Raw genomic sequence first — 27,309 nt, forward strand, 5'->3', positions numbered from 1 at the left:
TATATAACAGCTATATGTATAGCTGTTATATGCCTGTGACAATTCATGCACACACACATACACACCCACTAAGAGCAGCCCTCCTTTTTATGAAAGCACTGCTGACCTCTGGGTGCCATGGACAGAGAATAGGAAGGGAAGGGCTGACACCGACTCCTCCTGAAGCCCTGCTTCTGCTCCTACCACCCCATCTTCTCTGCCCTCCCCCTAGCACTGCTGTCTGCTGTGCGGATCAATGGGGATGGACAGGAGGTCCTGTACCTGGCAGAAGGTGATAATGTGAGGCTGGGCTGCCCCTACGTCCTGGACCCTGAGGACTATGGTCCCAATGGGCTGGACATCGAGTGGATGCAGGTCAACTCAGACCCCGCCCACCACCGAGAGAACGTGGTGAGTGCTGGGCACAGGGGTCTCCTTCCTCTAGGCTTCATGATGTCTACCTGTTGGACAGCCAACATCCCAAAGGGAGAAGACTGACCCTGAACCTCCCCCAAGGCCTTTCAGGGAATGAGGCAATGGGGATGAGAGCTCTGCAATTGTGAATTAAGCTAGCTAGTCAGTCTACCTCCTCCCATCCCATTCTAAAAGGAAGATAAGTTGTAGTCTTTGCCTTCAAAAAGTTCCCAGTCTGACCATATATTTTTCCAAGTGCTTGATCTCACCTGATCTCACCAGTTCTGTAAGAGGTCAGTGGCTCAGGCATCATTATTCTCATTTTTTCAGCTGAGAAAAGAGTCTCAGAGAAGTTCAGTGAATTGCCCAAAGCAGCCAATCCACATGGCCCTCCTTGGCTCTGCCTGTTTCACCACCTGTTTTCCTCTCCTCTTCACAGTTCCTTAGTTACCAGGACAAGAGGATCAACCATGGCAACCTTCCCCATCTGCAGCAGAGGGTCCGCTTTGCAGCCTCAGACCCAAGCCAGTACGATGCCTCCATCAACCTCATGAACCTGCAGGTATCTGATACAGCCACTTATGAGTGCCGGGTGAAGAAGACCACCATGGCCACCCGGAAGGTCATTGTCACTGTCCAAGGTATGGCCAGACTCCTCTAAGCTCCTCTCCCCCTGGCTTAAGAGCCAAGGGCAGCTTGGCCACTTTGAGCCTGGCTCTGTCTCTTGGCTGGGCCCTGGCTTACAATTGTCTGCCTCCTTGCAGCACGACCTGCAGTGCCCATGTGCTGGACAGAGGGCCACATGACATATGGCAACGATGTGGTGCTGAAGTGCTATGCCAGTGGGGGCTCCCAGCCCCTCTCCTACAAGTGGGCCAAGATCAGTGGGCACCATTACCCCTATCGAGCTGGGTCTTACACCTCCCAGCACAGCTACCACTCAGAGCTGTCCTACCAGGAGTCCTTCCACAGCTCCATAAACCAAGGTGAGAGGGCCCTGGGTGAGGGCAGTGGGGGGTGAGTGGAAGATCAGGGACTCTGGGACCTGTTGGGGTTTCCTTGGGTTATCAGTGCCATCAAATCAAACCTGGAATCCCTGTGGGAGACCCTCCCTCTGGGCCTGCCCCAGCAGCTGCTATTTTTTTTTTTTTTTTGAGACAGAGTTTTGCTCTTGTTGCCCAAGCTGGAGGGCAATGGCATGATCTTGGCTCACTGCAACCTCTGCCTCCCGGGTTCAAGCGATTCTCCTGCCTCTGCCTCCCGAGTAGCTGGGATTACAGGCATGCACCACCACACCCGGCTAATTTTTTGTATTTTTAGTAGAAACGGGGTTTCACCATGTTAGCCACGCTGGTCTCAAACTCCTGACCTCAGGTGATCCACCCACCTTGGCCTCCCAAAGCGCTAGGATTACAGGCGTGAGCCACCGTGCCTGGCCCAGCAGCTGCTATTGAGAGCAGATGATAAGGCAAATGTGGAGAGTCAGTCAAAAGTACTATGGCGAATCTGGAGGGAGCCTGGTCTCAGACAGAGCTGGGCTTGAATCCTGGCTGGGACACTGACTGGCTCCAAGTTTAAGGCAAGTGGCTTACCCTCCCTGTGCCTTAATTTCTTCATATATGGAAAGGGAATACTAACATATACCTTTCATGGGCATGCAAGGATTAAATGGGGGAGGTGTGTAAAGCTCCTAGTACATAGAGAAGCTGAAAATATTCAGTCAAACAAAGAATAATAGAGCTGGGAGGGACCTTAGAGTTCCTCTTCCCCTGGCTTCTCCTGTCCTCACTGTACAAAGGAGGAGACCAAGGCTCAGAGAGCATACATATTTCCCTAAGGTCAGAGTGAATTAATGGTGTCTCTGTCTTGCTGCTGGGAGAGAGGTCCTTTCTTGCATCTCTTTCACAGCAGGGGGAAGGTGACTCACCTGGAGAGTGGAGTGTGTGTGTGTGTGTGGGTGGGTGTACACACATGCATAAGCCTTCCCTTCTTCTAGAGTGGGTGTCCCATCCCCCACCCCACAGGGACTGAGGTTGGGGTGGGAGCTCTCAGAGACCAGGCCTCTCTCCACTTCACTTTCAGGCCTGAACAATGGGGACCTGGTGTTGAAGGATATCTCCAGAGCAGATGATGGGCTGTATCAGTGCACAGTGGCCAACAACGTGGGCTACAGTGTTTGTGTGGTGGAAGTGAAGGTCTCAGGTAGGTGCAGCAGTCTTGAGGGCTGGGTGGTTGGGAGGGTTGAACTGGAGGAGGCTGGGCTCTGGTTTGGAGCCTCAGCTGCTTCTGCCTTTCCACTGCCATCCATTTGCCAGTGGGGGCTCCCAGCCCCTTTCCTACAAGTGGGCCAAGATCAGTGGGTACGATCTTGACCCTATTGAGCTGGGTCTTACCTCGCCCAGCACAGCTTCCACTCTGAGCTCTAGAGCCCAGAGCAGCTGGAAGCCCTGGGAGAGGCATGCTGACACAAAGGGTTAACTTGCATCTCCCCATATCTTCCCCACTGGGTGTTCCAGGGCTAAGAGACCCCCTGGGTCCCTCTCCCTCTTCCCCATTAACCCCTGACGTGGCACTTCCTGGTGCTGTTCCCTCAGGCACCTGCCAGGCTGTGAGAAAGCCTGACCTGCCTCCGCTTCTCTCCACAGACTCCCGGCGTATAGGCGTGATCATCGGCATCGTCCTGGGCTCTCTGCTCGCGCTGGGCTGCCTGGCTGTAGGCATCTGGGGGCTCGCCTGCTGCTGCTGCGGGGGCTCCGGGGCTGGCGGCGCCCGCGGTGCCTTCGGCTACGGCAACGGCGGCGGGGTCGGCGGAGGGGCCTGCGGCGACTTGGCTAGTGAGATCAGGTAAAACCTGATGCATGCTGCATGCTGCTGTGCGGCAGGGAACCGGCGCCCTGCCCACCTCACTCCTGCCTGCCACCGGCCGGCTGGGCCCCCCACCCCAACCCTGCCCGCCATCGCCACGGAGTGCTGGGACTGCGGCATGTCGACCTGCCACCCAACGCATGGCTTTCCCCTCCCCCTGCCACCCCAGTCTTCACCTCTGCTCCCTGCCTTCCATTTCCCTCCTGCCTACGCACCTGTCTGTCTTGTCTAGACTGTAAGCTCCTGGAGGGCAGGGCCTATGTTTTTTCACGTTTCCCCTGTACTGCGCCGGTGAGAACTCTGACATTATTATTTAAGAAGAGCTAATAATAAGAATAGTGCTAATAACTTATATTAGAAGCAAACTAGAAATAAAAATAGAACAAGTCTAGTAGTGCTAATGATTGCAATGCCTCGGGGATGGAGGGAAAGATGGAGAAGACTGAGGGGCAGGAGGTGAGAAAGAGAGAGATTGCTCGAGCAAGGTCAGGGTTAGCTAAGGAAAGAAGAAGAGGAAAAGCACCTTCTTCTGGATCTCTATTAGAGGCGGTCGGCCTGCGAAACATCAGAAAAGGATTGCAGGGGCCTGGAGGGGGCTGCCTGCAGGGCTGTCCAGATACGCGTGGACAAGCCCTGTCTGGAGGATGGGGATGCTGGCTCCGGGACTGCTGCAGGGTCGCTGGCCCAGGAAGGGTCACAAAGGAGAGTAGGTCGAGGCCGAGGGAGAGAGACGAGGGCAGGTGGAGGGAGGCGCGGGAGACAAGAGGTTGCCAAGAGCCCCCGGCTCTGCCCAGGCCGTGCCCACGCCGCGCTGCGGAGCAGCCCGCTCACCCGCCCGCCTGTTGTTTTCCACAGAGAGGACGCCGTGGCGCCCGGGTGCAAGGCCAGCGGGCGCGGCAGCCGCGTCACCCACCTCCTGGGGTACCCGACGCAGAACGTCAGCCGCTCCCTGCGCCGCAAGTACGCGCCTCCCCACTGCGGCGGCCCCGAGGACGTGGCCCTGGCGCCCTGCACCGCCGCCGCCGCCTGCGAAGCGGGCCCCTCCCCGGTCTACGTCAAGGTCAAGAGCGCGGAGCCGGCTGACTGCGCCGAGGGGCCGGTGCCGTGCAAGAACGGCCTCTTGGTGTGAGCGCGCGCGCCGGGCCGGGCTGCGCCCCAGCCAGGAGGAGGGCGCGGGGCTCTCTGTCCGCAGCTGGGGACACGTAGGGGCTGGGGACGACCTCGCTCGCCCCAGGCTGCCAGGCGGCTGGGGGTGAAGGCATTTCCCTAAGGAAATGCGTAGGGAGGCAGAGCCTCCTCCCCAAAAGTGGGAAGGGGCGGGCGAGGGCGGAGGAAGGCGATCCTGAGCCTTCTCCGCACCCCCGGGACCGAAGGCTTGGGGGAGAGGGAGGGAGGAGGAGGCTGAGTGTCCTAGAGCGGCTGAGGCCGGAGGCCTGGTGTCCCCAGCCTAAGCAGAGGGCCCCGGGGGCCGGGTGGGTGGGGGTCTGTCTGGACGAATTGTTCTGTGTGTGAGGTCTGAGCGCTGAGGCAGCAGTGTTAGCACAATAAAGAAACATTGAGACGTGAGTCCGAAGTGGCTGTCCGCGTTCCACGGAGGTTGGGCACGGGGTGGCGAGCCCTGCCCAGGGCCGGGGAGGGTTGCTTCTGTCGCTCGCCTCGACCACGCCCCCTCTCCTCCCTCCTGCTTAGATCCCTGGCAGTCAGAGCTGGAAGGGGCCATCCAGGGCAACTCCTTTGAACAACATACAAAGTGCAGATAAAAGGAAAACAAAGACAAAAAGAATTAGCTCAGAATATCTACGACCGTAAAATAAACTGAGGAACCGACAAAGTGCAATACACTTGCCATTTCTAAATATTCAGTTTTCACATGTCAAGATTTTCTATTGAGAATAATGTGCTCTGAAGGTCTAGGGAGTCTTTGTATGTTGCTGAAAGCTAAAAGGAAACTAATCCTTGGAGCACAGAAGGCACAGGCATCCGGTGAGACAGAAACAAGGACATGTGAAAATAAGACTACCACCTCTTATATTAAAAAACTAAGTGCCACAGTTCTAGGGTGCTGGATGAAGTGCAGGAAGGAGGGGGAATAATATTTATATAGCATATATTATGGAACTCGGAGAGTATGGTAAATCCCTTCACCTAGATACTGCTGGTGTTTTAGAACAATTATTTTTGTGGTTCTTTTTTTTTTTTCATTTGTCTGCAGTTGGTCAACTTGTGCAGAGCCCATTCTGCAGGAGATGTTTGAGAAATACCAAATGAATGAGTGTGGCAGCATTACTTTATGCTAGAAAAAAAAGTTTTTAGATATTTTACAGTTACTGCCTTATGATGGAATATTCTGTGGTGAGAATCTAGGCCTTTCTGAGATCCAGCTCCACGTTCTTACACCCTGAAGTAGTCAGCCACTCCTAGATAGGGATTAATTGAGCTATTTAGTATTTACCAGCACTTGTTTTGTTAAACACCTTGTCATGATATTTACAATGTATTTTGGGGGATGTTTTAGTCATTTTTGGTTCAAAAGTGGAAATCAATAAGCACTGTTTTTGTTAATAGGCGCAAGACGTCCTGTCTTGTTTAGTGAGATGGGGAGTGCTTAATTGAAGAGTAATGTTTGAGATAAAGTTCCAAGGATATATTTGCTAAGCAAACAGTAAGTAAAGTGGGCAATGTTATAGATGTTCCTTTGTTGATAAAGGGACCAGGTGGTCACACAGCAAGGAGGGGGATGCAGACAAGTAGACAAGCTCTACTAATCCTTCTTTGTTCGACATCATCTCTGTTGGACATTGGAATCTACTTTGCTAATGCAATGCCCACTTGCCTATAATTTAAGAATTTCTAATATGGAATAGAAATGATTAATAGGAGAAGCTTGGCTGGATTAATTTCCTGTGCTGAGCAAGATTAAACTTAAAAAAAAAAAACAGTTAGGTCCATCCTAAATGCCCAAGATTTAAGAAGGAACCTCATAGTTCAACTGGGTATTTGATGAATGTGAATGATTTTGTATTTGATGAGCTGATGAGGACAGTATAGTGATGCAGAGGGTAGGTGCTTGTACATCTGAATTGTTTGGGCTGTCTGTTTCTCATTTTGTATGTAATTTATTTGTATTTAAAGAGTTCATTTTATGTTAGATTATTTGTGCTTTGGTAGCAAAAATATATTTGAAAGGGTAAGTTCCTGAAATCAGCAGTTTCATGTCTGCTAGGAGACATGTATCAGGAAAAGTAGTGTGGGTTCTATTATTTCCATGCTACGACTTGGATGGTGTTACCTTACCACTTTGGTCCCTTGTTTCAGGGATGTTAGAACTTAGCTTAGACCTTCCTCAGAATCCTTTTGGACTTTGTGTTTCATTTGTTTGGCCTGCCTTGATTTTATTTGGTCATCCTTCTTGATTCTTTCATACTATTTGTTTACACTTAACTCTGGAATACTTTGGTGGTTGTTTTCAATGTACTGTAGGTCTTTAAATTGGTTTATAATGAATTATTGAGGAGAATAGCAAGTTGTTGACATTATATCTGTCTGTAGTAACATTAGAATATTTCCATTTCAATTTGTTGGGCAATTTGCTTGTGGAAATATAAGATGTTATATTTAGTTCTATCAAAACCAGGATCTCAATATTATTCTTTTGGCAGGTTGCTGCGCGCACGCGCGCGCGTGTGTGTGTGTGTGTGTCTGTCTGTCTTTGATTTTTTTCCTTCATATTTTCCCCTTAATTCGGTGTCAGTCAATACTGTTGCTGTTTCACATCCATTGTCACATAAAACTAGTCATCTCATTCTCCCAGGCCCCCTGTCCTTGGGAAGGGATGTGCACTCTGCAGGTATTAGTGATTTTATATAGCTGCATGAGTTGCTGGGAAAGGCCTTGGCTGGATTTATAATGAGCTGTGTTTACTGAGCATTATGAAGTAAAGTTCAATATGATTACTCTGAAGTCTGACCTAAAAAAAATCCTACTCCTTCACTATACAGATAGGGAAACTGAGGCCCCTCAGGCTGGACTTTAAATCCCCAATCCTACTTTTCCATTTTATTCTAGAAGGTCAAATGAGAGGAAACACGGCTCTGTCATGGATGACCTCTAAATGATCCCTGACCATTCTTAGCATCCTTCTTTCTCTTCCCCTCATTGACCTAATCCTGACTTCTTTTATCTCTTTCAGATGTATGCCTTCTTTCTTAATAGCCAGGAAGTGTTTCAGAGTCATACTCTCTGGTGTAGAAAGACCTTCAAGGCCAACTAACCCACGTCCCACTTTTGATGGGAAGGGGATTGGCATTTATTGAGCACCTATTAAGTGTTAAGTGCTTTTTGATTTTTTGTCTTGTTTATTCCTTACTTTAGTCCTATGAGGTTGTGTATTATCCCCATTATACAGATGAATAAACTGAGGCTCAGAGGGATTAGGTATCTTGACCAAGGCAACAAAGATAATAAAGATAATTCAGGATTTGATCTAGGCATGTTTGATTCCAGGACAGCAGGCTGTTTCTCTGGCATTTGAATTCCTTCTATAGCATTCCTGACAAAGGGTATGTAACGTCTTCTTGACAACCTCCAATGGCAGCTCACTACCTTCCAAGGCAGGCCACTTGGCCTCTGACTGTCAATATTCAACAGAACATTTCTCTGAACCCGGTTTTTGTCCCCATATAGCTTTTATCCCTTGATCCAAGTTCTACTCTTAGGGACCCCAGAGCATTGTATTTCTAATTCAGCTGCCTCTAGTGGACAAAGTGGTTGCACTCCATACAGGATGGCTGCAACAGGGACACAACTGGACACTTGTCTGGTCTAGTTGGTAGGAGGTGTTCAGAAGAGCACAGTACTTCAAGGTCACTTTGTTCTACTTTCCTTTCCCCAGCTGCCTGCTTGTTGAGAGCCCAGCCTCTTTCTTCTCTCTTTGTCTCTTTTCTCTTGAGGAGAAGCTAGTCTTCCTCATTTTTCCTGCTCCTATTCTAGGGCCACAGGAGGTGTGGGGTGTGCATGGGCCTCAAAGTGTCTTTAGGAAGCCCCTAAACACTTCTTAGTAACACATAACTAGGAAACCCTCAAGATGACTTGGGTATTTGCAAAGGGGTGATGGCATTGCCAGCTCTGCTTTTATAGAGCGTGCTGAGAGACATGAGAGATAGTAATGAGGCAAAAGGAACCAGAGACCACTGTCTTGGGGGTGGGAAGGTGGGGAGTTCTTGGGAATGGGAAGGGGTATTGGGAAAGGACGTTAAATAAGGAGAAGAGCAGAGAACTCCAGGAACCATCCATCCCTTCATTTATTTGGTCATATTTATGAGCACCTATAAGACGACTTGTCATAGATGAAGAGATCTTCAGCAGGGCACTGTGCCTGGCATATTTTTGCCCTAAGGCAAAATATCCCCTAAGGCAGGGGATGGTATAGGATGACTTGGGGAGGGTGCTCCCTGTCTGAGGAGCCTCCAGCTTAGCTTCCTGAAAGGTGCTGAGGGACAGAGGCAGCCAGTTGGCTGTGCAGGTTGTTGAATGATATAATCTTCCCTATTCCAGGAACAAGGGAGCCATGATCAGACTTGGCCTCTATTTGGGGGGTGGGACCAGTGAGGCTCTGGCAAGAAAGGCTCGCTAAAAAGCAGCAAGAGAGATTTTAGAGAGACTCTGAGAACAACTTCCTGTTAGGGTGAGTCAACAGGGAAGGTTGAGATTTCCTAAATCCAATGCTGAGATCACAGTTGTCACTGTACTTACCACCCCAGGAGAACGAGGGAAGGAAGTTTCTGTTTGAACAATTTTGCTTCAGGGATGCCTTGGTGTTTTTGTTCATTTCTCCTGCATGAAACCTTGTTCAGTGCTGGAGGAGAACACTTGTGGTGACATATGTTCAACAGTGGCTTTGGGAGTAGGGTGTAGGGTGGGGTAGGGACTGGGAAGCCCTGATGTGTAGCCTTTGCTGATTTCCATGATGTCAATGCTTCCACTATGGCTGAATTCAAGCTACCAACATGATGTGACTGGCATGGAATTGGGAGAAATGTTTAGTAGCACATGATTGTATAGTATTTCCATGATACAGATACAATGGAGGAAGTAAATAACTTTAAGAGCTTAGGTAATAGTGAACTGTAGTAAAGTCATCAGGAAGTGGTGAGTTTTGAGTACTTATCACCTTTGTTTTAATATCATTTAATTATAAATGTATGTAATTTACTTTTTAATAATGGCTGCATTTAACAACTGGCTTGGGAAAGTTAGGTGGACCATGTCACCCCAGGCAAGCATGTCACCCCAGGCAAGCAGAACGCTGGGCACACAAGTGTTGCCTCAAGAATGGAAATCTCAAGTACATCTTGATTTTTCTCTATTTTTCTAGAGAGATGCAAACAGCACAAAGTTATGCTACTTCTATTAAATACTACATAAACTGTCTTCATCCTACTTCCTAGTTCCACCTTTTCCATCTCTCCCCCGCCTTGCTGGAGCTGAATTCTGGTTCCTCAGGTCACTGAAAAATTATTGAGATAATTTATATCCCCTTGGTTCCAGGTTACTCTTTCGATAGCCATCAGAAACCTGCGTTGGCATCCACAGAATTTGCATACTTTTGTCTCCCAGGGCATCTAGCCATGGGAAATCTATTCAAGAGATGCCTGTGAGTCCTCATTGTTTCAGTTCCTTCTCTGAGTCTCTCCCCAGGCTCTAGGAAGTCATCCTCTAGTCATCTTCTCTTAAGCCCCTAATTCCCAAGACCATGAGTCATATGGAGTCCCAAGGAATTTTCTTCTGTGTGCTCCTCTTTTTTTTTCTTTTTTTTGAGACGGAGTCTCACTCTGTCGCCCAGGCTGGAGTGCAGTGGCGCAATCTCGGCTCACTGCAAGCTCCGCCTTCTGGGTTCACGCCATTCTCCTGCCTCAGCCTTCCGAGTAGCTGGGACTACAGGCGCCCGCCACCACGCCCGGCTAATTTTTAGTATTTTTAGTAGAGATGGGGTTTCACCGTGTTAGCCAGGATGGTCTCGATCTCCTGACCTTGTGATCTGCCCGCCTCGGCCTCCCAAAGTGCTGGGATTACAGGCGTGAGGCACCGCACCCGGCCTGTGTGCTCCTCTTTGAGTAACTACTACCATGTATGCTGCTCAATTACATTTCAGCTACTCAAGGCCCAGTCAGACTGTGGTGACTCTGGGGAGGGGTTAATAATAATAATTATTATTATTTTGCCTCTCTGGGAACAAGGAAGTTTTGGGAATTACCCAATCATGATCCTTCCAGAGTTACAAAAACTACTTCACTCCTATGGGTTTAGGTTGGGGCCTGCCTGGAGGTAGGGGACTGAATCTGTAGCCCTGTCCACTAAGCTGCCCAGGGAGTCTCCTCATGGCTCGTTTCCCTGATTTGGTGGGAACCTGGGAAACCCCTGCTCTGGAGTTAACAGTTAACATTCTGGAGTTAACTTAACGTTCATTCAGCCCATCTGGAGTAACCATTTTATTTATTCCTGGTGTATGGAAACAAAACTGATTCCATTCAGTTCTTTGTAGTTAGGTTGGGAAGAATGTGCAGCAGAGGGGTGTGTGGAGGACATGGGAACTTGCAGACAAGGTGGGGATAGTGGCTGCTTTGGGGAATCTGGAGGAGCTGGGCGTGGTCATTGTGCCTGCCGGTGGGGAGTGGACAGGATGGCCTTCTGCCACCCCTCTGTGGCCATTGCCCTCCCCAGTCTTCTTAGATGCATTTCAGCAGGATGGGCAGGATGGGACACTGAGCGCCAAGGAGGAGACTGAAGCCTTGACAAAGGCAGGAAATTGAGCAGAGGAGGATGGGGTGAAACTGCTGATCACATTGTCACAGAGGCTGAGTTTGAGGTGATAGTGGACTCCTGTGTAGGTTTCTTGAGGAATTAAAGAAGGGAGGAGGAAGAAAACTTGTAATACATGTTTGTGAGTTAACCATGTTCCCATCTGCAAAGAAAAAAAGCTTCAGTTTTGGAGCCAGACAGATGTGGGTTTATAGTTATTTAATAAGCTTCCAAAGCCTCAATTTCTTTGTCTGTAAAATGGAATAGTAATAGGGCTGTTTTGTGTGACAGGTATATTACACAGCCTGGAACATACGGCTCAGCAAATGGTTGATCCTCAACCCTCCACACCCGTAGAAAGTAATTTCATCTCTCACAAGAGGACAGGCCTGGAGGCACGGATCTAACCACACAGAGGTCAACGGCAGTGGCTGGGGGAGTGGGAGGTCCACAGGGAGGGGAACGGAGTACAAAGAATGAAGCCTTGGGATTGAATTTGGAGATGGCTCACCATCTGGGGGAAGAGGCAAGGAGTCCAGAAAGCCACCAGTAGGGAAGGAGGAGAACCAGGACTTGCCTCTGAGTCCTGGAATCCACATGCAGGTGTGAATATTGACAAGAATCCTCACTAGTAATAATAATCCTAATGATAACAGGAAGCACCTGAAACACAAGCTCTACAGGGTCCCAGAGTCAGTCTGGGGATAAGCTGCCAGAATCCTCAGGGTGGCCCACCTGGGCCAGGGTGTGCTCTCCCGTGCCCTTTCCCATCTGCCTGACCTCAGTTCCTGGCGCTCAGGCCCCTGATGGTCTCCCTCTGGGCCCAGGGTTCACTGTGGTGCCCTCTGTAGCCCTGACTTTGACAACCCCTCCCAGGTGGAGGGTCCCTCCTGAAGGGTTGCCACGCAGCTTTCCCAGAGCTGAGGAGGGACCTTCCTGGCAGGTGTGTGGGTGGGAGGGCACATAGATTTTCTTCACCGTTTTTGGGAGAATTCATTCAGCCTTGGAAGTGAACTCCTTTAGCCCAATCCAGGCCCCACTTCTGGCTTGCCTCTGGCCTGGGAAGCGTCCTCCTGTCAGTCCCTTCAGATGCCCCCTGGTCTGCCCCCTTCTTCTGCCCAAATGCCATCTGCAGCCTTGTGGCTCTTCCCTGCAGTCACTCACCTGAACTGGCTCCTGTGCCTCCCCAAACGCTGGGGTTGTGGCTCCAAGTCCCTGTCCCAGCCCTGTCCCCACCTCACCTCAGCTCTCTGCCAAGGCTGGTCCGTGAAACTCCCCTACCTCTCTCTCCTTGTCCTCTTTCTTCAGAAAGGCAGACTGGCCTTACCCTGTCCTCTTATCCCAGTCTCTTGCCTGCTCCCAGACAGTGTTTGTTATCCTCACCCTGTCTTGGGAGTATCCTGTTATCCTCCCATCTCCATCAGACTAGGTTTCCCCTGAGGGCTGGGGCTGTGTCTCTTCCCTTCTCAACATCTACTTTCTTGAGAACTCAGAATGCCTCTCTGTGCTGACTTGTCTTAAAATTAATGTGGCGGACAAAGTTTGTATTAGAGACTGCTCCCTCAGCTTAGGGAGGAGTCTAATGACAACAGCTAATGCCTGTGGTTACCTCCAGGACATGAGGTGGAAAATGCCACGTGTGTTCTCCCAGATCCTTCTCAGAGGTGCATGTGAACATTGCCCTCCCCAAGCACGCTCATCACCTGGTGAGCAGAGTCAGCCAGGGCCTGGGGAACAGCCTCACAGGTGCTCTGGGCCTCCCAGGCATAGGGCATGGGCCATGTCAGGCTCAGCTCTGGAGGATAGGTCATGGTTTAACAGACTGTTGAAAGCTCTTTCCTGTCCCGCATGCAGGCTTCTCACTCACAGTTTACTAAGGACTTAAAGGTAGGCCATGTTTGTGATCACTGCCATGAAAACATTGAGCAACAGATCCTCGGTCAGGAGCCTAACCTGCTATTACAACGTTGTTCCTGTGGGGAAATCTGCTTCTGTCTTTTCAATAAACATTAGCCGTCCCGAGACTGTAGCACACAGTCTGAGAAAGTGAGGAATGAGGATGCGAATAATCTCCTCCCCAGTCCCCCACCACCTCTCTACCTATTCACCTAAGACCTGCATGCCAATAATACCCAAAATTTATACAGCCAGGCCAGCCCTTTCTCCTGCATTCCACACTCACATACCTGCTTAGATGTTTAACAGATGTCTCAAATGTAGCATGTCCCACATACTGCCTCTACCACACCTATTGTCTTCCCTGTCTCAGCTGATGGAGACTCCGTCCTTGTTTAACTCCTTTTTCTCTCTCACCACTCCCCCACCACACCCACTGGGTCACGAGGCTGAGCAATATATTGGGTTGAATCATATGAAAATTTCATTTTTAAGTGTAAAAATAGTCAAATACAGGTAATTTCATATGATTCAATCTAACAATTTAAATGTAAGATGACTTGAGGAAGAAAAGTCATCTCTTCTGCTGCCCTGACTCCACCTCCTATAAAGACAACTGGGACATGCCTGTAACCTAGTAGATGTTGGCAGAGCTCCTTCAACATGAACCTGGGCATGGAGGGACTGCAAGACAAGAGGGCCTCCCACAGCACTCTCAGCCCACACTGGTCAGGGGCCATGGTGTCCTGGTCAGCTTCTCTACCACCTGGACTGAATCCTGCCTGCCCAGCTCCAGAAAGTCCTGAAACATTCAGGAGCCAAGGTTCAGAATGGCAGGGAGTGATGGAACTGCCTCAGCAACCATGGAGAACTGTCCTTGACCCCAACCCCTCTGAATCCAACCCACCTCATGCCTAGTCCTGCTGCATTCAGAGCCCCATATAGATTGTGGAGGTGAGGCCCCTGATGCTGTCTGAGGAGCCTTTCCAAGCAACAGGGGCAGTGACTTGGCCAGGCAGGCATGGTCAGACACAGAAGGGCAGTGCATCAGTCATTCCAAAGTTGCTGGCTTCATAGATACCGTGATTGTATCTATTGGCTTTGTCTTCAGTGCAAATCCAGAAGCAAACCCTTCTTTCCTGTTACCTCCCAGCTCACAGCCACCCTCATCTCTTGCCTAGGTTACGGCAGCAGTGTCCTGACTGATTTCCCTGCTTCCTCTCTCCCACCTTCAGTTCATTCTCAGCAGAGAAGCCAGAGGAATAGTTAAATCATTCTTCTGCTCAAACCCCTGAAATGGCTTCCCAAGATCAAGTTCCTTACACTAGTGCCCCAGGCCATCCATATCACCTCTCTGACCTAATTGATCACTCTTCTTCCTGGCTCTCTACCCTGAGCAACACTGGGTCTTCATTGTTTCTTGAACACCTTAGGGTCCTTGTTCTGGCTGTTCTCTTTGCCCAGAATGGCTCTCCTCTGGATTTCCCAATGGCTTAATTCTCACGTCCTTCAAATCTTTGCTCAGTTTTCTCCCTCTTAGTGATGTCTACCACGGCCACCTTGTTTAAGATTGCAGCACCCACCTGCCTGCGCTCCTCATCGCCCTTATCCCCCCCTCCTACACTGCTTTTTCCCTTTAATCTGTAGCACTTATCCTCTTCCAACATGCTATAACATTTATTTGTTACGATGATTGCTAATTGACTTGTCCTCGCCTTTCCCCACACTGCAAGCTCCACAAGGAGGGGCACAAGGCAAGGGTCTTTGTCTGCTTTATTCACGAATGTACTTAAGCTCCTAAAAAGTGCCAGGCATATGGCACACACTCAATAAATATTGTTTCCAAGAAAGAAAGGGGATGGAGGAGACAGGCAAACTGCAGCAGGAAGAGCTAACCCCCATCTCCAGGAGGTGAGACTTTAGTAAGGAGCTGCCTATCTCCTCCTGGGTGGCTAAGAGGTCCCTAAGAGGTGCAGAAGTTTGTCTGAACCCAGCCGACTGATTATACTGCCTGGAAGAGGAGATGCAGATGTGGAATCTCTTGGCCTGAGAGTTTTGCCTTCCTCAGTGGAGGAGATATCTGGAGAATGCCCATTTTGTCTAGCTGCATGTTCCCCACCCTCTGAGTTAACCACTTCGTTAAAAAGTGTGTTTTGGCGATGTGCTTACTGAGTGTCACCAGTAGGACTGTGTGTTAAACCTGATCCTTCTAGGAACATGGAGCCTTCCAAGTGAGATGATTAATCTCATTTAGAAAAATTAAAGAACAATGCATACAACTGTTGATTCAGGCTCATGCAAAGCTGGGAGAGTTGATGCTATGAGACCACTTGAGGGAAAGGCTTCTGAGAGGAGGAGTGCCTGGGGCTGAGCCTGGAAGTGTTGGCTGGAGACCAAGATGGATAAAGAAGGATATTCACAGCTGGGAGGCAGAGGGGGAAGCCTGGTTAAAGGGGCAGAGTACATGAGTATGTCAGGTGCAAGGGACAGAGAAGAGCCGAGTCTGTCTGGAGTCGAGGGTGCTGAGCTGGGGCTGCCAATAGCTGAGTCATCTCCATCTTAAGGCCTCTGAGGGCCCAGCTTGGCTGAGAGGGAAAGAAGTCTTCCAGCTGCTATGCTCCCCAGCAGGGGTGGGCATAGGGACAATCACGGTATCTATGAAGCCAGCAACTTTGGAATGACTGATGCACTGCCCTTCTGTGTCTGACCATGCCTGCCTGGCCAAGTCACTGCCCCTGTTGCTTGGAAAGGCTCCTCAGACAGCATCAGGGGCCTCACCTCCACAATCTATATGGGGCTCTGAATGCTGCAGGACTAGGCATGAGGTGGGTTGGATTCAGAGGGGTTGGGGTCAAGGACAGTTCTCCATGGTTGCTGAGGCAGTTCCATCACTCCCTGCCATTCTGAACCTTGGCTCCTGAATGTTTCAGGACTTTCTGGAGCTGGGCAGGCAGGATTCAGTCCAGGTGGTAGAGAAGCTGACCAGGACACCATGGCCCCTGACCAGTGTGGGCTGAGAGTGCTGTGGGAGGCCCTCTTGTCTTGCAGTCCCTCCATGCCCAGGTTCATGTTGAAGGAGCTCTGCCAACATTTACTAGGTTACAGGCATGTCCCAGTTGTCCTTATAGGAGGTGGAGTCAGGGCAGCAGAAGAGATGACTTTTCTTCCTCAAGTCATCTTACATTTAAATTGTTAGATTGAATCATATGAAATTACCTGTATTTGACTATTTTTATACTTAAAAATGAAATTTTCATATGATTCAACCCAATATATTGCTCAGCCTCCAAGAATTTGTTCCTTTTAAAGCCCCTCTTCCCTGATAATTAAGGACCAATTAACTTCTGACTTCACCCTAAAACTAACTCTTTCTTTTTTTTTTTTGAGATGGAGTTTCACTCTTGTTGCCCAGGCTGGAGTGCAATGGCGTGATCTTGGCTCAACACAACCTCCGCCTCCTGGGTTCAAGCGATTCTCCTGCCTCAACCTCCCAAGTAGCTGGGATTACAGGCATGCGCCACCATGCCTGGCTAATTTTGTATTTTTAGTAGAGATGGGGTTTCTCCAGGTTGGTCAGGCTGGTCTTGAACTCCTGACCTCAGGTTGTCCACCTGCCTCGGCCTCCCAAAGTGCTGGGGTTACAGGTGTGAGCCACCATGCCCATCCAAAACTAACTCTTTCTGTGTTTCCAGGTTTGGTAAATGGTACTTCCATCTGCCTGGTTACTCATGTCAGAGACCTCAGTGTCATCCTTGACCCCTCCCTCAACCAAGGATACTAAGTCTTGTCTATTCTCTTCTAGCTCCTAAATATGCACTGAAGCCATCCACTTCTCTCCCTCTCTCTCCCCACCTTCATTCCAAGCTATGATGGTTTTTTCCTAGGATTCCTGCAATAACTTCATTTTCCTGCCTTCACTCTCGGCACCTTCAATCCATTCTCCACGCAGCTGCCAGCGTGATCTTTTAAAATGTGAGTCTGATCATGTCATTTCCTGTCTTAAAGCTCTTCAGTGGTCTGCTTTTACATTTATAATTAACTTTTAAATTTCTCCATGTCCTATCAGACCCTGCATGATCTGACCTCTGCCGTCCTCTCCTCCCAGAGTCCCTTCTGCTCATTGCCCTCTGGCCCTGGGGACCTTCCCTCAGATGCTTACACAGGCAGAGATCTTTCTGGAAGGGCTTTCATGGATGCTCATTCCCAGCATGGCAGCTCCTCCACTCTGCTTTGCTGACTCCTCCTCTCCCCACTGGCCTCAGCTTGACTCTCCTTCCTCAGGGAGGCCCTTCCCTCTGTACTCCTGCCAGCTATATTTTGATCCCTTGTTATTCTGGCTCTTGGTTTTCAGCTATTTTCTTCTATAGAGATTAGCACAGTTTTAATTAAACATTTGTGTACACTTGTACAGTGTCTGTCTCTGCCTGACAAGTCTGCAAGATTCATGAATGCGGAGACTCGCCTGTCATGCCCACAGCTCTATTCCTAGTGTGTCTGGCATGGAGTGGGTACTCACTAAAGACGTGCTGAGAGAATGAGTGCTGTGGACCCGTGAATCAGTTCTCCAGGAAATCAGAGCCCGCTGTCCTGAGTGTGACTCCAGATCCACACTGCTGTGCTCCTTCTGAGCTGCAGCGAGAGCTGGGGGTTTGCTCTTAGTCATGGGGGAGGTGTCAGTTTCAGGGGGTGGGAGGGAATTATGATGGAAAAAGTCCAGGGGGAGGGGTCCCCATATTGAGGCCCACCCATAACATTTGTAATTATAAGTTGAGCTAACACATTATTACGTAAAATATGTTCTATTCTCCTAGCTTGACAAATATACCTTCACAATGACCTGGATGGCCAGGTTTGGATTCAGAAATCTTGGACTCTTTGGGGTTTCATACCAGAACTCCCAGCATAGGAAGAACTGGCTCCCTTGCCCAGGCCTTAAATCAGATCCTTTCTCTTCTCACCTGCAGCTCCAGCCCACACTGTGAAGAGCCTTGTGCCCACAGCTGTGCATATCCTGGGCTTCCTCCACACCTTGTCCATAAACTGCCCCTCAGCTACCTTTAGACCCAGGGTACAGGTAGGCATTTTAGTCCATCTTCAGAATTCCCATCTGTATTTCTGAAGTGTGATCTAAAAGGGGGAGAGGGAGCTACAGGTGAATGCACCGTTGTCTCCTTGCCTATGGAGGAGAGCCAGAGCTGCCTTTCTGTAGTACAGACCAGAGCAGCAGCCTTATTGCCTTGGTGTAGGGGTGATATTGTCTGTGCTCGTGGCTTCCTGGGGTAATCAGGTAGGGAATAGACCGACAGGCATCCTGTTAGGCTTGTCCTTTCTAGACGCAGCCTCCAGAAGAATAAATGCTCCATTAGCAGCTGGCTGGAGCTGGCTGAGGCTCTGGCTGGTGACTCTGGCCTCTGGTATAGGCTTCCCTCAGGTGAATGCATGGCTAAGAGCTCTACCTTCTCCTGACTGCCCAGGCCTCAGGACAACAGGTAAGCCAAGAGGCTCAGGCCTTCCCCTGCACTTCTTGTCCTTCTGCTGGGAGTGGCCAGGCCTGTGGTCAGTCCTTCTGCCATCTGCCTCTCTCATGTCCTTATGCGGAGGCATACCTGCGTGTGGGGATCTGTGCTCAGTGCTCAGGAGGCATCCAGCACCCTGGGTGTCTGTGGATTGTTAGGGATTTTCTGAGGGGCAGGAGGGATCCCAGGGTATTTCTGAGCAGGGAAGAGAGAGGTCCAGGCTACCAACTGGTTGTGTCTGCTTTGCTGGGGGGTGGGAGCAGGGGTAGTGGCTCCCTGGTCTGGGAGCAGGACTGCAGTGAGTATGCTGGAGCTCTGAGCTCCTGCAGTGAAGCCAAATGAAGGTGGGCGTATGGTTGAGTGGTTAACTGCAGGTGGGCATATGGTTGAATGGGTCAGCCAGCAGACAGAGCTCAGACCTCTTCATTTTCTCTCTGGTTAGACAGAGTTTAAATGGCTTTACCTGACTTTGGAAGACTCCTAAGGAATCTAAGCAGGTCCAGCCAGTGGGTACAGGCTTGAAGACCAACAGGGTGGGCTGCAGAAAAGACAGTATCAGCATCTCAGTCCAGGCGTCCCAGCCAGGACCACCCTAACCACCACCAGGAGGATGGAACCAGCCCCTAGCCCTTGTGAGTGACTCTCCCTTTTCTGTACCATCTCAAGGGAAACCTGAAGACAAGCTACCAGCATGAGATGTCCTGGTGTTCAGGGAACACAGTTAAACAAAAGTGTGATGCTGCTGTGGGAAAGCCAGCCCCAGGACACCACCATACCATGCTGTCTTCAGTTCCTGCCAGCTGAAGTTTTATTCCCAGGCAATGCTTTCTCCTTTTACCATTTCCCGTGGGGACCTGACTGGCTGTCTTTGGGGACCGAGGTCTTACAGGCCAGGAGGTGCCTTTGAGCTCATGCTAGGGGCTGTGTGCCTGTGAACTCACTGGAATCCTTTGTTGACACACTGCTTTCTTGCCAGTCTGTGAGCTCTTTGAGGGCGGGGCTTGTGATGCTACTATTTAGTAATTCCTGTATCCCAGTTGGTGCTGACACATAGTAGGTGCATAGTAAGTGCTTACTGAATGAACGGATGGGTGCATTTCCTGTTCTACAGATACCTGTTCAAACTTTGTTTTGTACTTTATTTTGTTAACCCAGTTAATGCTTCTGACAAGATGTTCTACAGCTCCTCCCCACCCCATCAAAGAGGAGGGCCCTTGGCCTCAAATAGGCCAATCAGGCTCTGTTGGTGGGGAGTTGAATCTTCAGTGAGCAACTGGGGAAGAGAAAACAGAACAGAACTATTTTCGGAGGCCCTGAGGCCTGCATCCTCAAGGCTACCTGGCTTTGTCTTTTCTGAGGCTCCGTCAACATTTTCCTTGGTTCTCTGAGTTACTCATATCTTTCTAATACATTTCCTCTTTTACTTTAGTTAAAACCAGAGTTGGTTTCTGTTGCTTGCCTCCAAAGAACCCTGACTGATATAAGTGTTTTGCTATTATTTTTAAATCTTCTAAAGTATTGCTCTGAGATGGTTTCTGCTTAAGCAGATTCATTGAAACAGTTTACTTCATATTTGGATTTTTCCATTTGTCAGAACATTCTTCCTTGGTAGTGTGGTGCAGTAGAAGGGACTGGACTGATTTAGATAATCTAAAGGTAATTCTCACTGTGCCACTAATTATGTAATTTCAGAGGAGTAACATTCTCTTTGGATTTCAGTTTCCACATGAGAAATAAAAAAACTTGAACTGAGTAACCACAGATTTCCTTCCAGCTTTAAGATCCTATTATTCATATGAGTCAATATCTGCCTTTTAGTGATAGGCTCCATTGGCCCCAGTTACACGATCTGGGCTTATGTGATAACCCTTCAAATATTTGAGAACCTATGCTCCTGCGAGTGTTTTGTTCTAGGCCCAACATAACCAGTTTCTGTAATCATTTCTCATATGGTAAGGTTTTTAGACTTTTCACCATTCTGGTCATTCTCTTCCAGACACTCCAGTTTTTCAGTGTCTTCCTGAAAGTGTGGCTTCGAGACCTGGACCTGGACTAGTCATGCTGTGGGAGTCTCCCCACTACTTACCCATGTGCTCAGCCTGCCCCTCCTGGCAGATAATGTTGACTAAGGCACAGCCCAAGGGGAGGCAGCCACTACAACTTTTCCTAGATCTAGGGATAGTTATTTTTTGTCATTTTAGAGGCCCTTCCTTCAGGCTGCATGCAGAACAGATGCAGGTAGCCATGAAGCCAAATCTGAAAGGAGATGATGCTTCCTCTGAAGATCAGTAAGTAACCAAGAGTGATTAACTGAACAGGTGCTAGTTCTTAATACACATGGAAGAAAGATTTGCTACAGGTGTCATTAATGTTTGCAGCAGTTTTTTTTTTTTTTTTAATTGAGACGGAGTCTCGCTCCATTGCCCGGGCTGAAGTAGAGTGGCACAATCTCAGCTCATGCAGCAGTTTTTTAAAAAATGAGGCACTGAATGTTCATGTCTCCATTGATGAGAAAAATGTCCTCTCTAACCCTTTTCTTTTGCTATTTCCCTTTCCTATTCTCTCTGATATCATGTTTCATGAGCCCTTTGCCCCAGCAGCTTTTGTATTTGTCTTTTGTACAGGAGAACAGATGCAAAAACTATTGCTCAAGGAAAATAAAGTGAAAACGAGGAAAAGCAAAAGAAGACCTGGAGAGGGCTCTGACCTGACCACAAGCATCCTGGAGCAATGAGGTAGAGGGTGTTCTGGGAGGAGTCTGATATCTGGACTCTCGAGGGGTTCTTTCTGTCATTGTAACTCCAACAAAGGGGCATGCCGACGAAGTCCCATATGATGTGGCCCCAGGCCATCTCTCTGTACTCTTGTCCTTCCCCTCTCTCTCCCTTGTTTGGGTCCAGCCCCTCTGGCCTCCACTCTCTTCTTTGCAAACACCAACCATGCTGCCATTTTAGGGCCGTTGCATTTTCTGGTCTCTTTGTCTGGAACACTCTGCCACTGCATGCTCACTCCTCCACTTCACTGGGCCTCTGTTCAAATGTCACCCCATTGAGGGTGTCATCTGATTGCTTTATCTAAGACAGACCCTGTCTCCCCAACAGATTTTTCTCTAGCCCTTTACTCTGCCTTATCTTTAACAGAAACTAACAACATCTGACATATGCTTACTTGTTTATTTATATTATCCAGACCATAAACTCTCAAAGGCAAGGGTTTTGCTTGACTACTGATTCCCAAGTGCCAAGAAATGTACTCAGCACATGCAGTGCCCTCAATCAATATTTGTTGTGGTGTGACTTATAAAGCACCAGTCTCAATGCTTATTAGCCCAAAATTGGTCTCATGGAAGCACTTTGTGTTTTTTTGGTGGAGGGTTAATTAGTCCACTAGTTGACAAGTGAGTCATTAAGGATGGGAACTTTATTAGAGCAGTGTGGATCTGTTCAACAAGGCCCTGGTGCACCACACTACAAACACTGTCGAAATGAGGTTGCTAAGAGTCACCTTGTGGAGGGAGAGCTGCAGGTCCCATCTCATCCAGAGCTGCTTTGATCTGAGGTGGGGCCCTGGAGATGAACAAAAGAAAGGTGGGGAGTGCTGTGTATTTTTTCCCCACAAACCCACCAGGGCTCATTGTCAGATCCTGGGCTTTCCTTTCCACATCATTTTTAGGGACTGAGGCCAGTTTTGCATGATTCAGTGACCAGGCATGTGGCCTGACTGTAGGTGGCAGGTGGGGATGGTGCAAGCTGACAGGTTGAGTGGCCATGGACCCTGTTCAGGTAATCTTGGGGGAAGGTGATAGGAGAGAAGTGGGTGTGGGAAAGGGATGAGAATTTGATAAAGCCAGGTTACCAACAGGGAACCTCTGAGCAGGCCAGGCAGGGAGGATCTGGGAACAATCGAGTGGAAGAGTGGTGATGTGGATCTGGAGGCCAGCTGTGCTGATCCTTTGTCCAAGGTGAAGTGATTGCCCAGGAACTGGGGAGAAGAGGGAAGGTCCTTGGACAGGGCTGACATCCTAGGTGGGGAGATTGAAGCCACCCTGGGAAAATAGTACTTCAAACCCACCCCTGTTTCTTCAATACCTCTTTCCTCGCTGTTATCAAGACTGGATTGAGGCCCCAGAAAAAATCCAGTTACACCTGGGTGAGAGAAACTGTGAACCTTATCAGCTAATAATCCCCGAAGGTAAGTTTAGCTCCTTAAGTGTTTTTCCAGTAGTGATCAATACTCCAGAGCTTTTCTAGACAGAATCATTCAGGGGCAGAATGTATTTTCCTAAGATGGCCACAATAAAAAGTTTGATGGAGTCAGAGTGACCTCTACAGTCCTGCTGTTGGGCTGTGGGGTCTTTGTCCCCTCCCCTTGAACTAAGGTAAGTCTTCTGCATTTGCATTTGAAAATGAATGTGGCAGATTCTAGAGTGCCTCAGTACCCTTTCTCTCCATAATGTTCCTTCTGCATAGCGTTTTATGGTTCTTCACTCTCTCAGTTTCAGGCAGGAAGACTCATCCTGAGCTGAGCTGCTTTTCTTGAAGTTGTGCAAGAATGTCCTGTTGGCTGGGGCAAATTCAGTATTTCTTTTCCTGGCCACTGTGCTGGAGCGTGAGGAAAGACTCTCCACCCTCACTCCCAGATCCTGCAGGAGGCGTGAGAGCGGATGGAGATGGTGAGGATGTCTATTAATATGGTGTTTCCTGCAAAATGGTGCCCATCTCAACCATGGGTTGTCAACCATCCTCGGTGTCTACAACTGCAATTTACCTTTGAGGGCCCATGAACTCTGATTACCTGAAAGTCCTTAGGCCAGAAAGAGAAACCCCTGTCCCCCACCTCTCACTTTCACCTATTTCTAGACCTTTTCTTACAGCAATGCCTTGGCCCTCAGGAAGCATCAGATCTCAAACTGCAGGGTGTGGGGCTGAAGCTGATGCTGGCATGGGTGACTCAGAGTTCCTCTATTAGTTCAAATATGTAATATCTTTTAGAGCCTAGGACTCAGGCTGGAGGCAATTCCTTGGTGCCAGTTGGTTAATACTTTATGAATAGTGGTGGGGGAGGGAATGCCTTGGACTATTAATGTCCCCATGGATCTGGATCCTGGAGAACTTCCAGTGTCCTGGATGGAATGTTCTGCTTGGCTCATCTTGCCCAGAGAAGAGCCAGGATATTAGAAGACGGGAGAGGGAAGGGGGAGGTGTGAAACGTGCTGGTGCTTCCTGTCCTCGTGGTGTGATGGCTGCCCAGGCTGCTCCTTCGAGGCAGGACAGGATTCCCATGGGAGATATGAGGACCATGGTGATTTCCAGGCACCAGTTATGTCCCAGAGCATCGTGTGCCTGTGCAGTGGGGTTACTGATAGTCCAGGCATCAGTTCATATTGTCCTTTATGGCAGATCCTGCACAAGGGGGTTCTCTGTCTCTGGACCCACTCTGTCAGCACGGACATCCTTTTTCTTTTTCCCTGGTAAGGACATCAGAAAGAAAGTTACCCCTCCAGTGTTTAGAGTCTTGGAATCCTTGGCCTGCCCGCAGGCCTCTGAATCCTCAGTGTGTTAGCCCAAGGTCACCTTAGGGAAAGGAACATTTCTCCTGGTCTTCCAACACCCTGGAAAGGGAGGCTCTTCAAGAATAGGAAATTCTTCCTAGTATCTAACCTTGGCCTGCAACTATGCCATACACTTAATTGTAGAAGGTATGGAAAGTTAGGACTGTGGTGGACCCAGTTAAATCACTGGACAGAAGCCATGAGGCAGAGCCAGAACCAGCTTCTGGACTCCCTGCGTGGAGCTTTCTACTATCCCAGGTTGTTGGGTCCCTTCTCAGTGGCCAAAGATGCTATTTTATGAGCCTTGAGGACATGACGCTAAGTGAAAAAAGCCTGGCCAAAGGGCCACATAGTGTATAGTTCTATTTATGTGAAATGTCCAGGAAAGACAAAAGCATAGAGGCAGAAAGCAGACTAGTGCTGTGGGAGGAATGGGGGATTTGGGAGGTGATGGCTAAGGGATTATGGGGTTTTGGGGGAGGTAATGGAAATCTTTTAAAATTGGTTGTGGAGGTGGATGCACAACTCTGCGAATACACTAAAAGGCATTGAATTGTATACTTTAAATAGGTGAATTGTATGCTATGTGAATTATATCTCAATAAAGCTATTCTTTCCCTGCTCTTTTCCTGGCTTCCACTTTCTTATCACAAATCCTGGGGACTCTTGGGGCAGGGGCCAGGGGCCAGGGGCCAGGGCCATACCCTCCCACAGCAGATGGGGCCTTCAGGTGGAGTGCAGTCTCAGCTGATCCCTCTTGCCCTTCTCTCTGCTGGAGAGAATGAACAGGAATCAGCACTGCCTGTCCCCATGCTTAGAGGCTGGACCCAGACCCTGCCTTCTGGGACACACCCACCATAATGAGGGCTCAGTGCCTCCTCCTTGCTGACTCCCTTTCTCCACCTTGGGACAAGCCAGCTCCGACAGCCTGGCATGGAAATGACCACGGAGCCCTGGTCAGTCGGGTAGTTCTTTCAGGGGCAGGACATCCTGCGGCAGAGGAAGGGACTGAGCTGTATGTAGAGCTTAGAACCTGGTCTGATCTCAGAGTTTCCCCTTCCTTCCTCTTCTCAAGGAGGCAACCCTATCAGCCACTGGCCAGGGAGTAGCTTATCTTAGGGAGCCATTTTGTAGAAATCTCAGGCAAGAAGGGGTTGGGAGTCATTTAGACTCCCACTCAACAATGTTTGTCGATACTAGCTATGTTTCAGGAACAGTCGTGTTCTGGGAACCACTGACATGCCCAGTGTTGACCCAGCATCCTCCTTTTAAGGGCTCAGAATTCAGTGGGGAAGTAAATGTAAGTAGTTCTCTGATTGGGGTAAGCAATGGAGATTGAAGAAAGGACGTTAATCAGCCTGAGTATTGGGGCGATCAGGGAAGGCTTTCTGGAGCAAGCACACCTTGAAGACTGAGTATGAGATAGCCACATGAAGGGGGGAGGCTGGGTGGGAAATCATGGAAAGTGTGTTCCAGGCAGAGGGAATACAATGTACAAAGGTCTGCAGATGGATGTGAGAGAACAGTTCATTTGGAGAACCACATAAGAAACTTCAAGTAGTTGAGTCTGGTTGTAAACCAAGATATGAACTAGAGAAGGCCAAGAGATGAGGTGGGAGAGGTAGGAAGGGGCAGACCATCTGAAGCCTAAATAGGAGGAGGTCCAAGACCCCCTCCTCCCCAGGAACTCCACCTCCTCCACCTACCTCCTGCACCTGCAGGACTCCTACCTGAGCAGGGGCACCAGTGCCAGGCAGAGAAGAGAGTAACCAGCATCAGGAGCAGCGAGACAGGCACCACCACCAGCAGCACATCTTTATAGGAGGCCTTCCCTGGTGCTGAACATGGAGGGGTGGGGTTAGAGGTGGACTTGATGCTTCATAAGCCCTCAACCATTGACTGCTGGCCCTTAGCATACCTGCCTCATGATGACAGCTATCCCAGGGCGTGACTGTGGCCAAGTCCCAGCTGACAGGGTTGGAGACAATGCAGGAATAGGCCACATCTCTGTCTCCTGGTCCCAGGGAAATGCTCAGCACCTGTCCGTCTGTGAAGAGGCTGTGTGGTTCCATACCAAAGTCCATGGTTGTCTCCCGTCGCCAGCTATAGGTTATTTCGCTGATGTTGGGGGCCCAACAGGACAAGAAAACCTGGCAGGTCTTGGAGGGCTGAGCATCCCTTTCTACAGCAATGAACACTTGTACCACGGGCCTGGGCACTGCATCTGGGAAAGAAAAGTACAGCTGGTATGGGTCTCAGGGATGCTGGGCAGGGCCCACATCTCTGGCTCTGGGATCTACCCAGGGTTAGATGCCACCTCTGGCTAGGCTTCTCTTGTTCCAAAATCTTGTCTGGCTTTCCACTGCCCACAGGACAGAAGCTGAATTCCTTAGCTTGATATTCAAAACCTTTCAGGAAATGATTCATGCCCATCTCTCCAGCTGTACCTCCTGCTGCTTCTCCCTGCTTATCCTAATTAATTTGCAGTTTTCCCAAACATGTCATGCTCTTGAATATCTTTCATGCTTTCACATAATTCATCTGCGCACACAGATGCCTTTCCCTTCTTGTCCTCCTAGAAAACTTCTACCCATCCTTCAAGGCCCAGCTTGAACACATTGCTTAATGCCTTGACTGTGAAGCCTTCCCAGGCATGGCTCTGAGCTCTCCAAGCACTCTATCTCTTTTTGTAGTATTTCTCTCACAATATGTCAGTCAGTCAACAAGAGATGACAAGCATTTATTAAGTCAGGCAAGAAAACAAACACATTCCTAGCCTTCTGGAGCTTACAGTTTGGTGAGAAAGACAAATACAAAATGATTATGAATAATTAATTAAATAATTATGAGGGTGCAAAATGCTGTGAAGGAGGGGCCCAGAGGTGGGGGCTCTGTCTTGTTAGCTTAGTAAACTTGGCTCTGTAGTGCTGGCAAATAGTGGATGCTCGATATCTGGTCACTGAACAAACTGATATCCTGGTGTCCTAGGCCATGGATTCCCCTTTCTATACAGGTTGATGAGTAAATCTTGAGTCTCAGTGGAAATGAGGCCAGTGGGAGAGCATTCTGGTGACAACAGGAGGGCTCAGTCTCTGACAGCATTCCAAAGTCAAGCAGAGAAAAACCTCGTTAATGCCAGTTCAGTCTGGTGGGATTTGTGATATGAAAGAGAAATGATTTGCTGGGCACACTAATAGTATAAACAAAGATTACAGGGGGGATATTTACATCACTTAAGAGGACAAGCTGCTTCCAAACACGATCAAGCACAGTAGAAACACCCATTGACAT

The 27,309-nt window shown here is 49.2% G+C and overlaps 2 protein-coding genes and 1 non-coding gene across 12 annotated transcripts in view; 2 read left to right on the plus strand and 1 right to left on the minus strand.

Annotated features, from left to right (window-relative positions):
• VSIG8 (V-set and immunoglobulin domain containing 8) lies at window positions 1-24,640 on the plus strand. Of its 2 annotated transcripts, XM_063604401.1 has the most exons (8): window positions 22-390; window positions 833-1,034; window positions 1,158-1,379; window positions 2,476-2,595; window positions 3,039-3,237; window positions 4,114-4,383; window positions 21,092-21,202; window positions 22,963-24,640. In XM_063604401.1, the coding sequence occupies exons 1-7, from the start codon at window positions 349-351 to the stop codon at window positions 21,126-21,128; spliced, it is 1,092 nt and encodes a 363-aa protein (XP_063460471.1). In that variant the 5' UTR covers window positions 22-348; the 3' UTR covers window positions 21,129-21,202; window positions 22,963-24,640. The 2 variants fall into 2 exon arrangements, with proteins under 2 accessions (XP_034794214.3, XP_063460471.1); XM_034938323.3 differs by lacking the exons at window positions 21,092-21,202; window positions 22,963-24,640 and having other exon boundaries at window positions 1-390; window positions 4,114-6,432.
• LOC112438498 (small nucleolar RNA SNORD64) lies at window positions 7,156-7,222 on the plus strand. The gene has a single exon (XR_003026919.1). It is a non-coding gene; the product is annotated as a small nucleolar RNA SNORD64 (small nucleolar RNA).
• Window positions 21,870-27,309, minus strand: part of SLAMF8 (SLAM family member 8) — a 10,521-nt gene continuing 5,081 nt past the window's right edge. For 3 of the 9 annotated variants that reach the window (XM_063604416.1, XM_063604406.1, XM_034938327.1), the window contains exons 3-5: window positions 25,937-26,242; window positions 25,749-25,856; window positions 21,870-22,033 (exon numbers count right to left, since the gene is read on the minus strand). In XM_063604416.1, coding sequence (XP_063460486.1) covers window positions 21,891-22,033; window positions 25,749-25,856; window positions 25,937-26,242 — 557 coding nt within the window. In that variant the 3' untranslated portion in view covers window positions 21,870-21,890. Of the gene's footprint in view, window positions 23,935-24,722; window positions 24,791-25,748; window positions 25,857-25,936; window positions 26,243-27,309 lie in introns of all 9 variants that reach the window. The other 6 variants (XM_003811908.6, XM_034938333.4, XM_063604409.1 and 3 more) reach the window with 5 other exon arrangements.

The sequence above is a fragment of the Pan paniscus genome, chromosome 1 (genome assembly GCF_029289425.2).
Source record: "Pan paniscus chromosome 1, NHGRI_mPanPan1-v2.0_pri, whole genome shotgun sequence".
Lineage (NCBI taxonomy): Eukaryota > Metazoa > Chordata > Mammalia > Primates > Hominidae > Pan > Pan paniscus.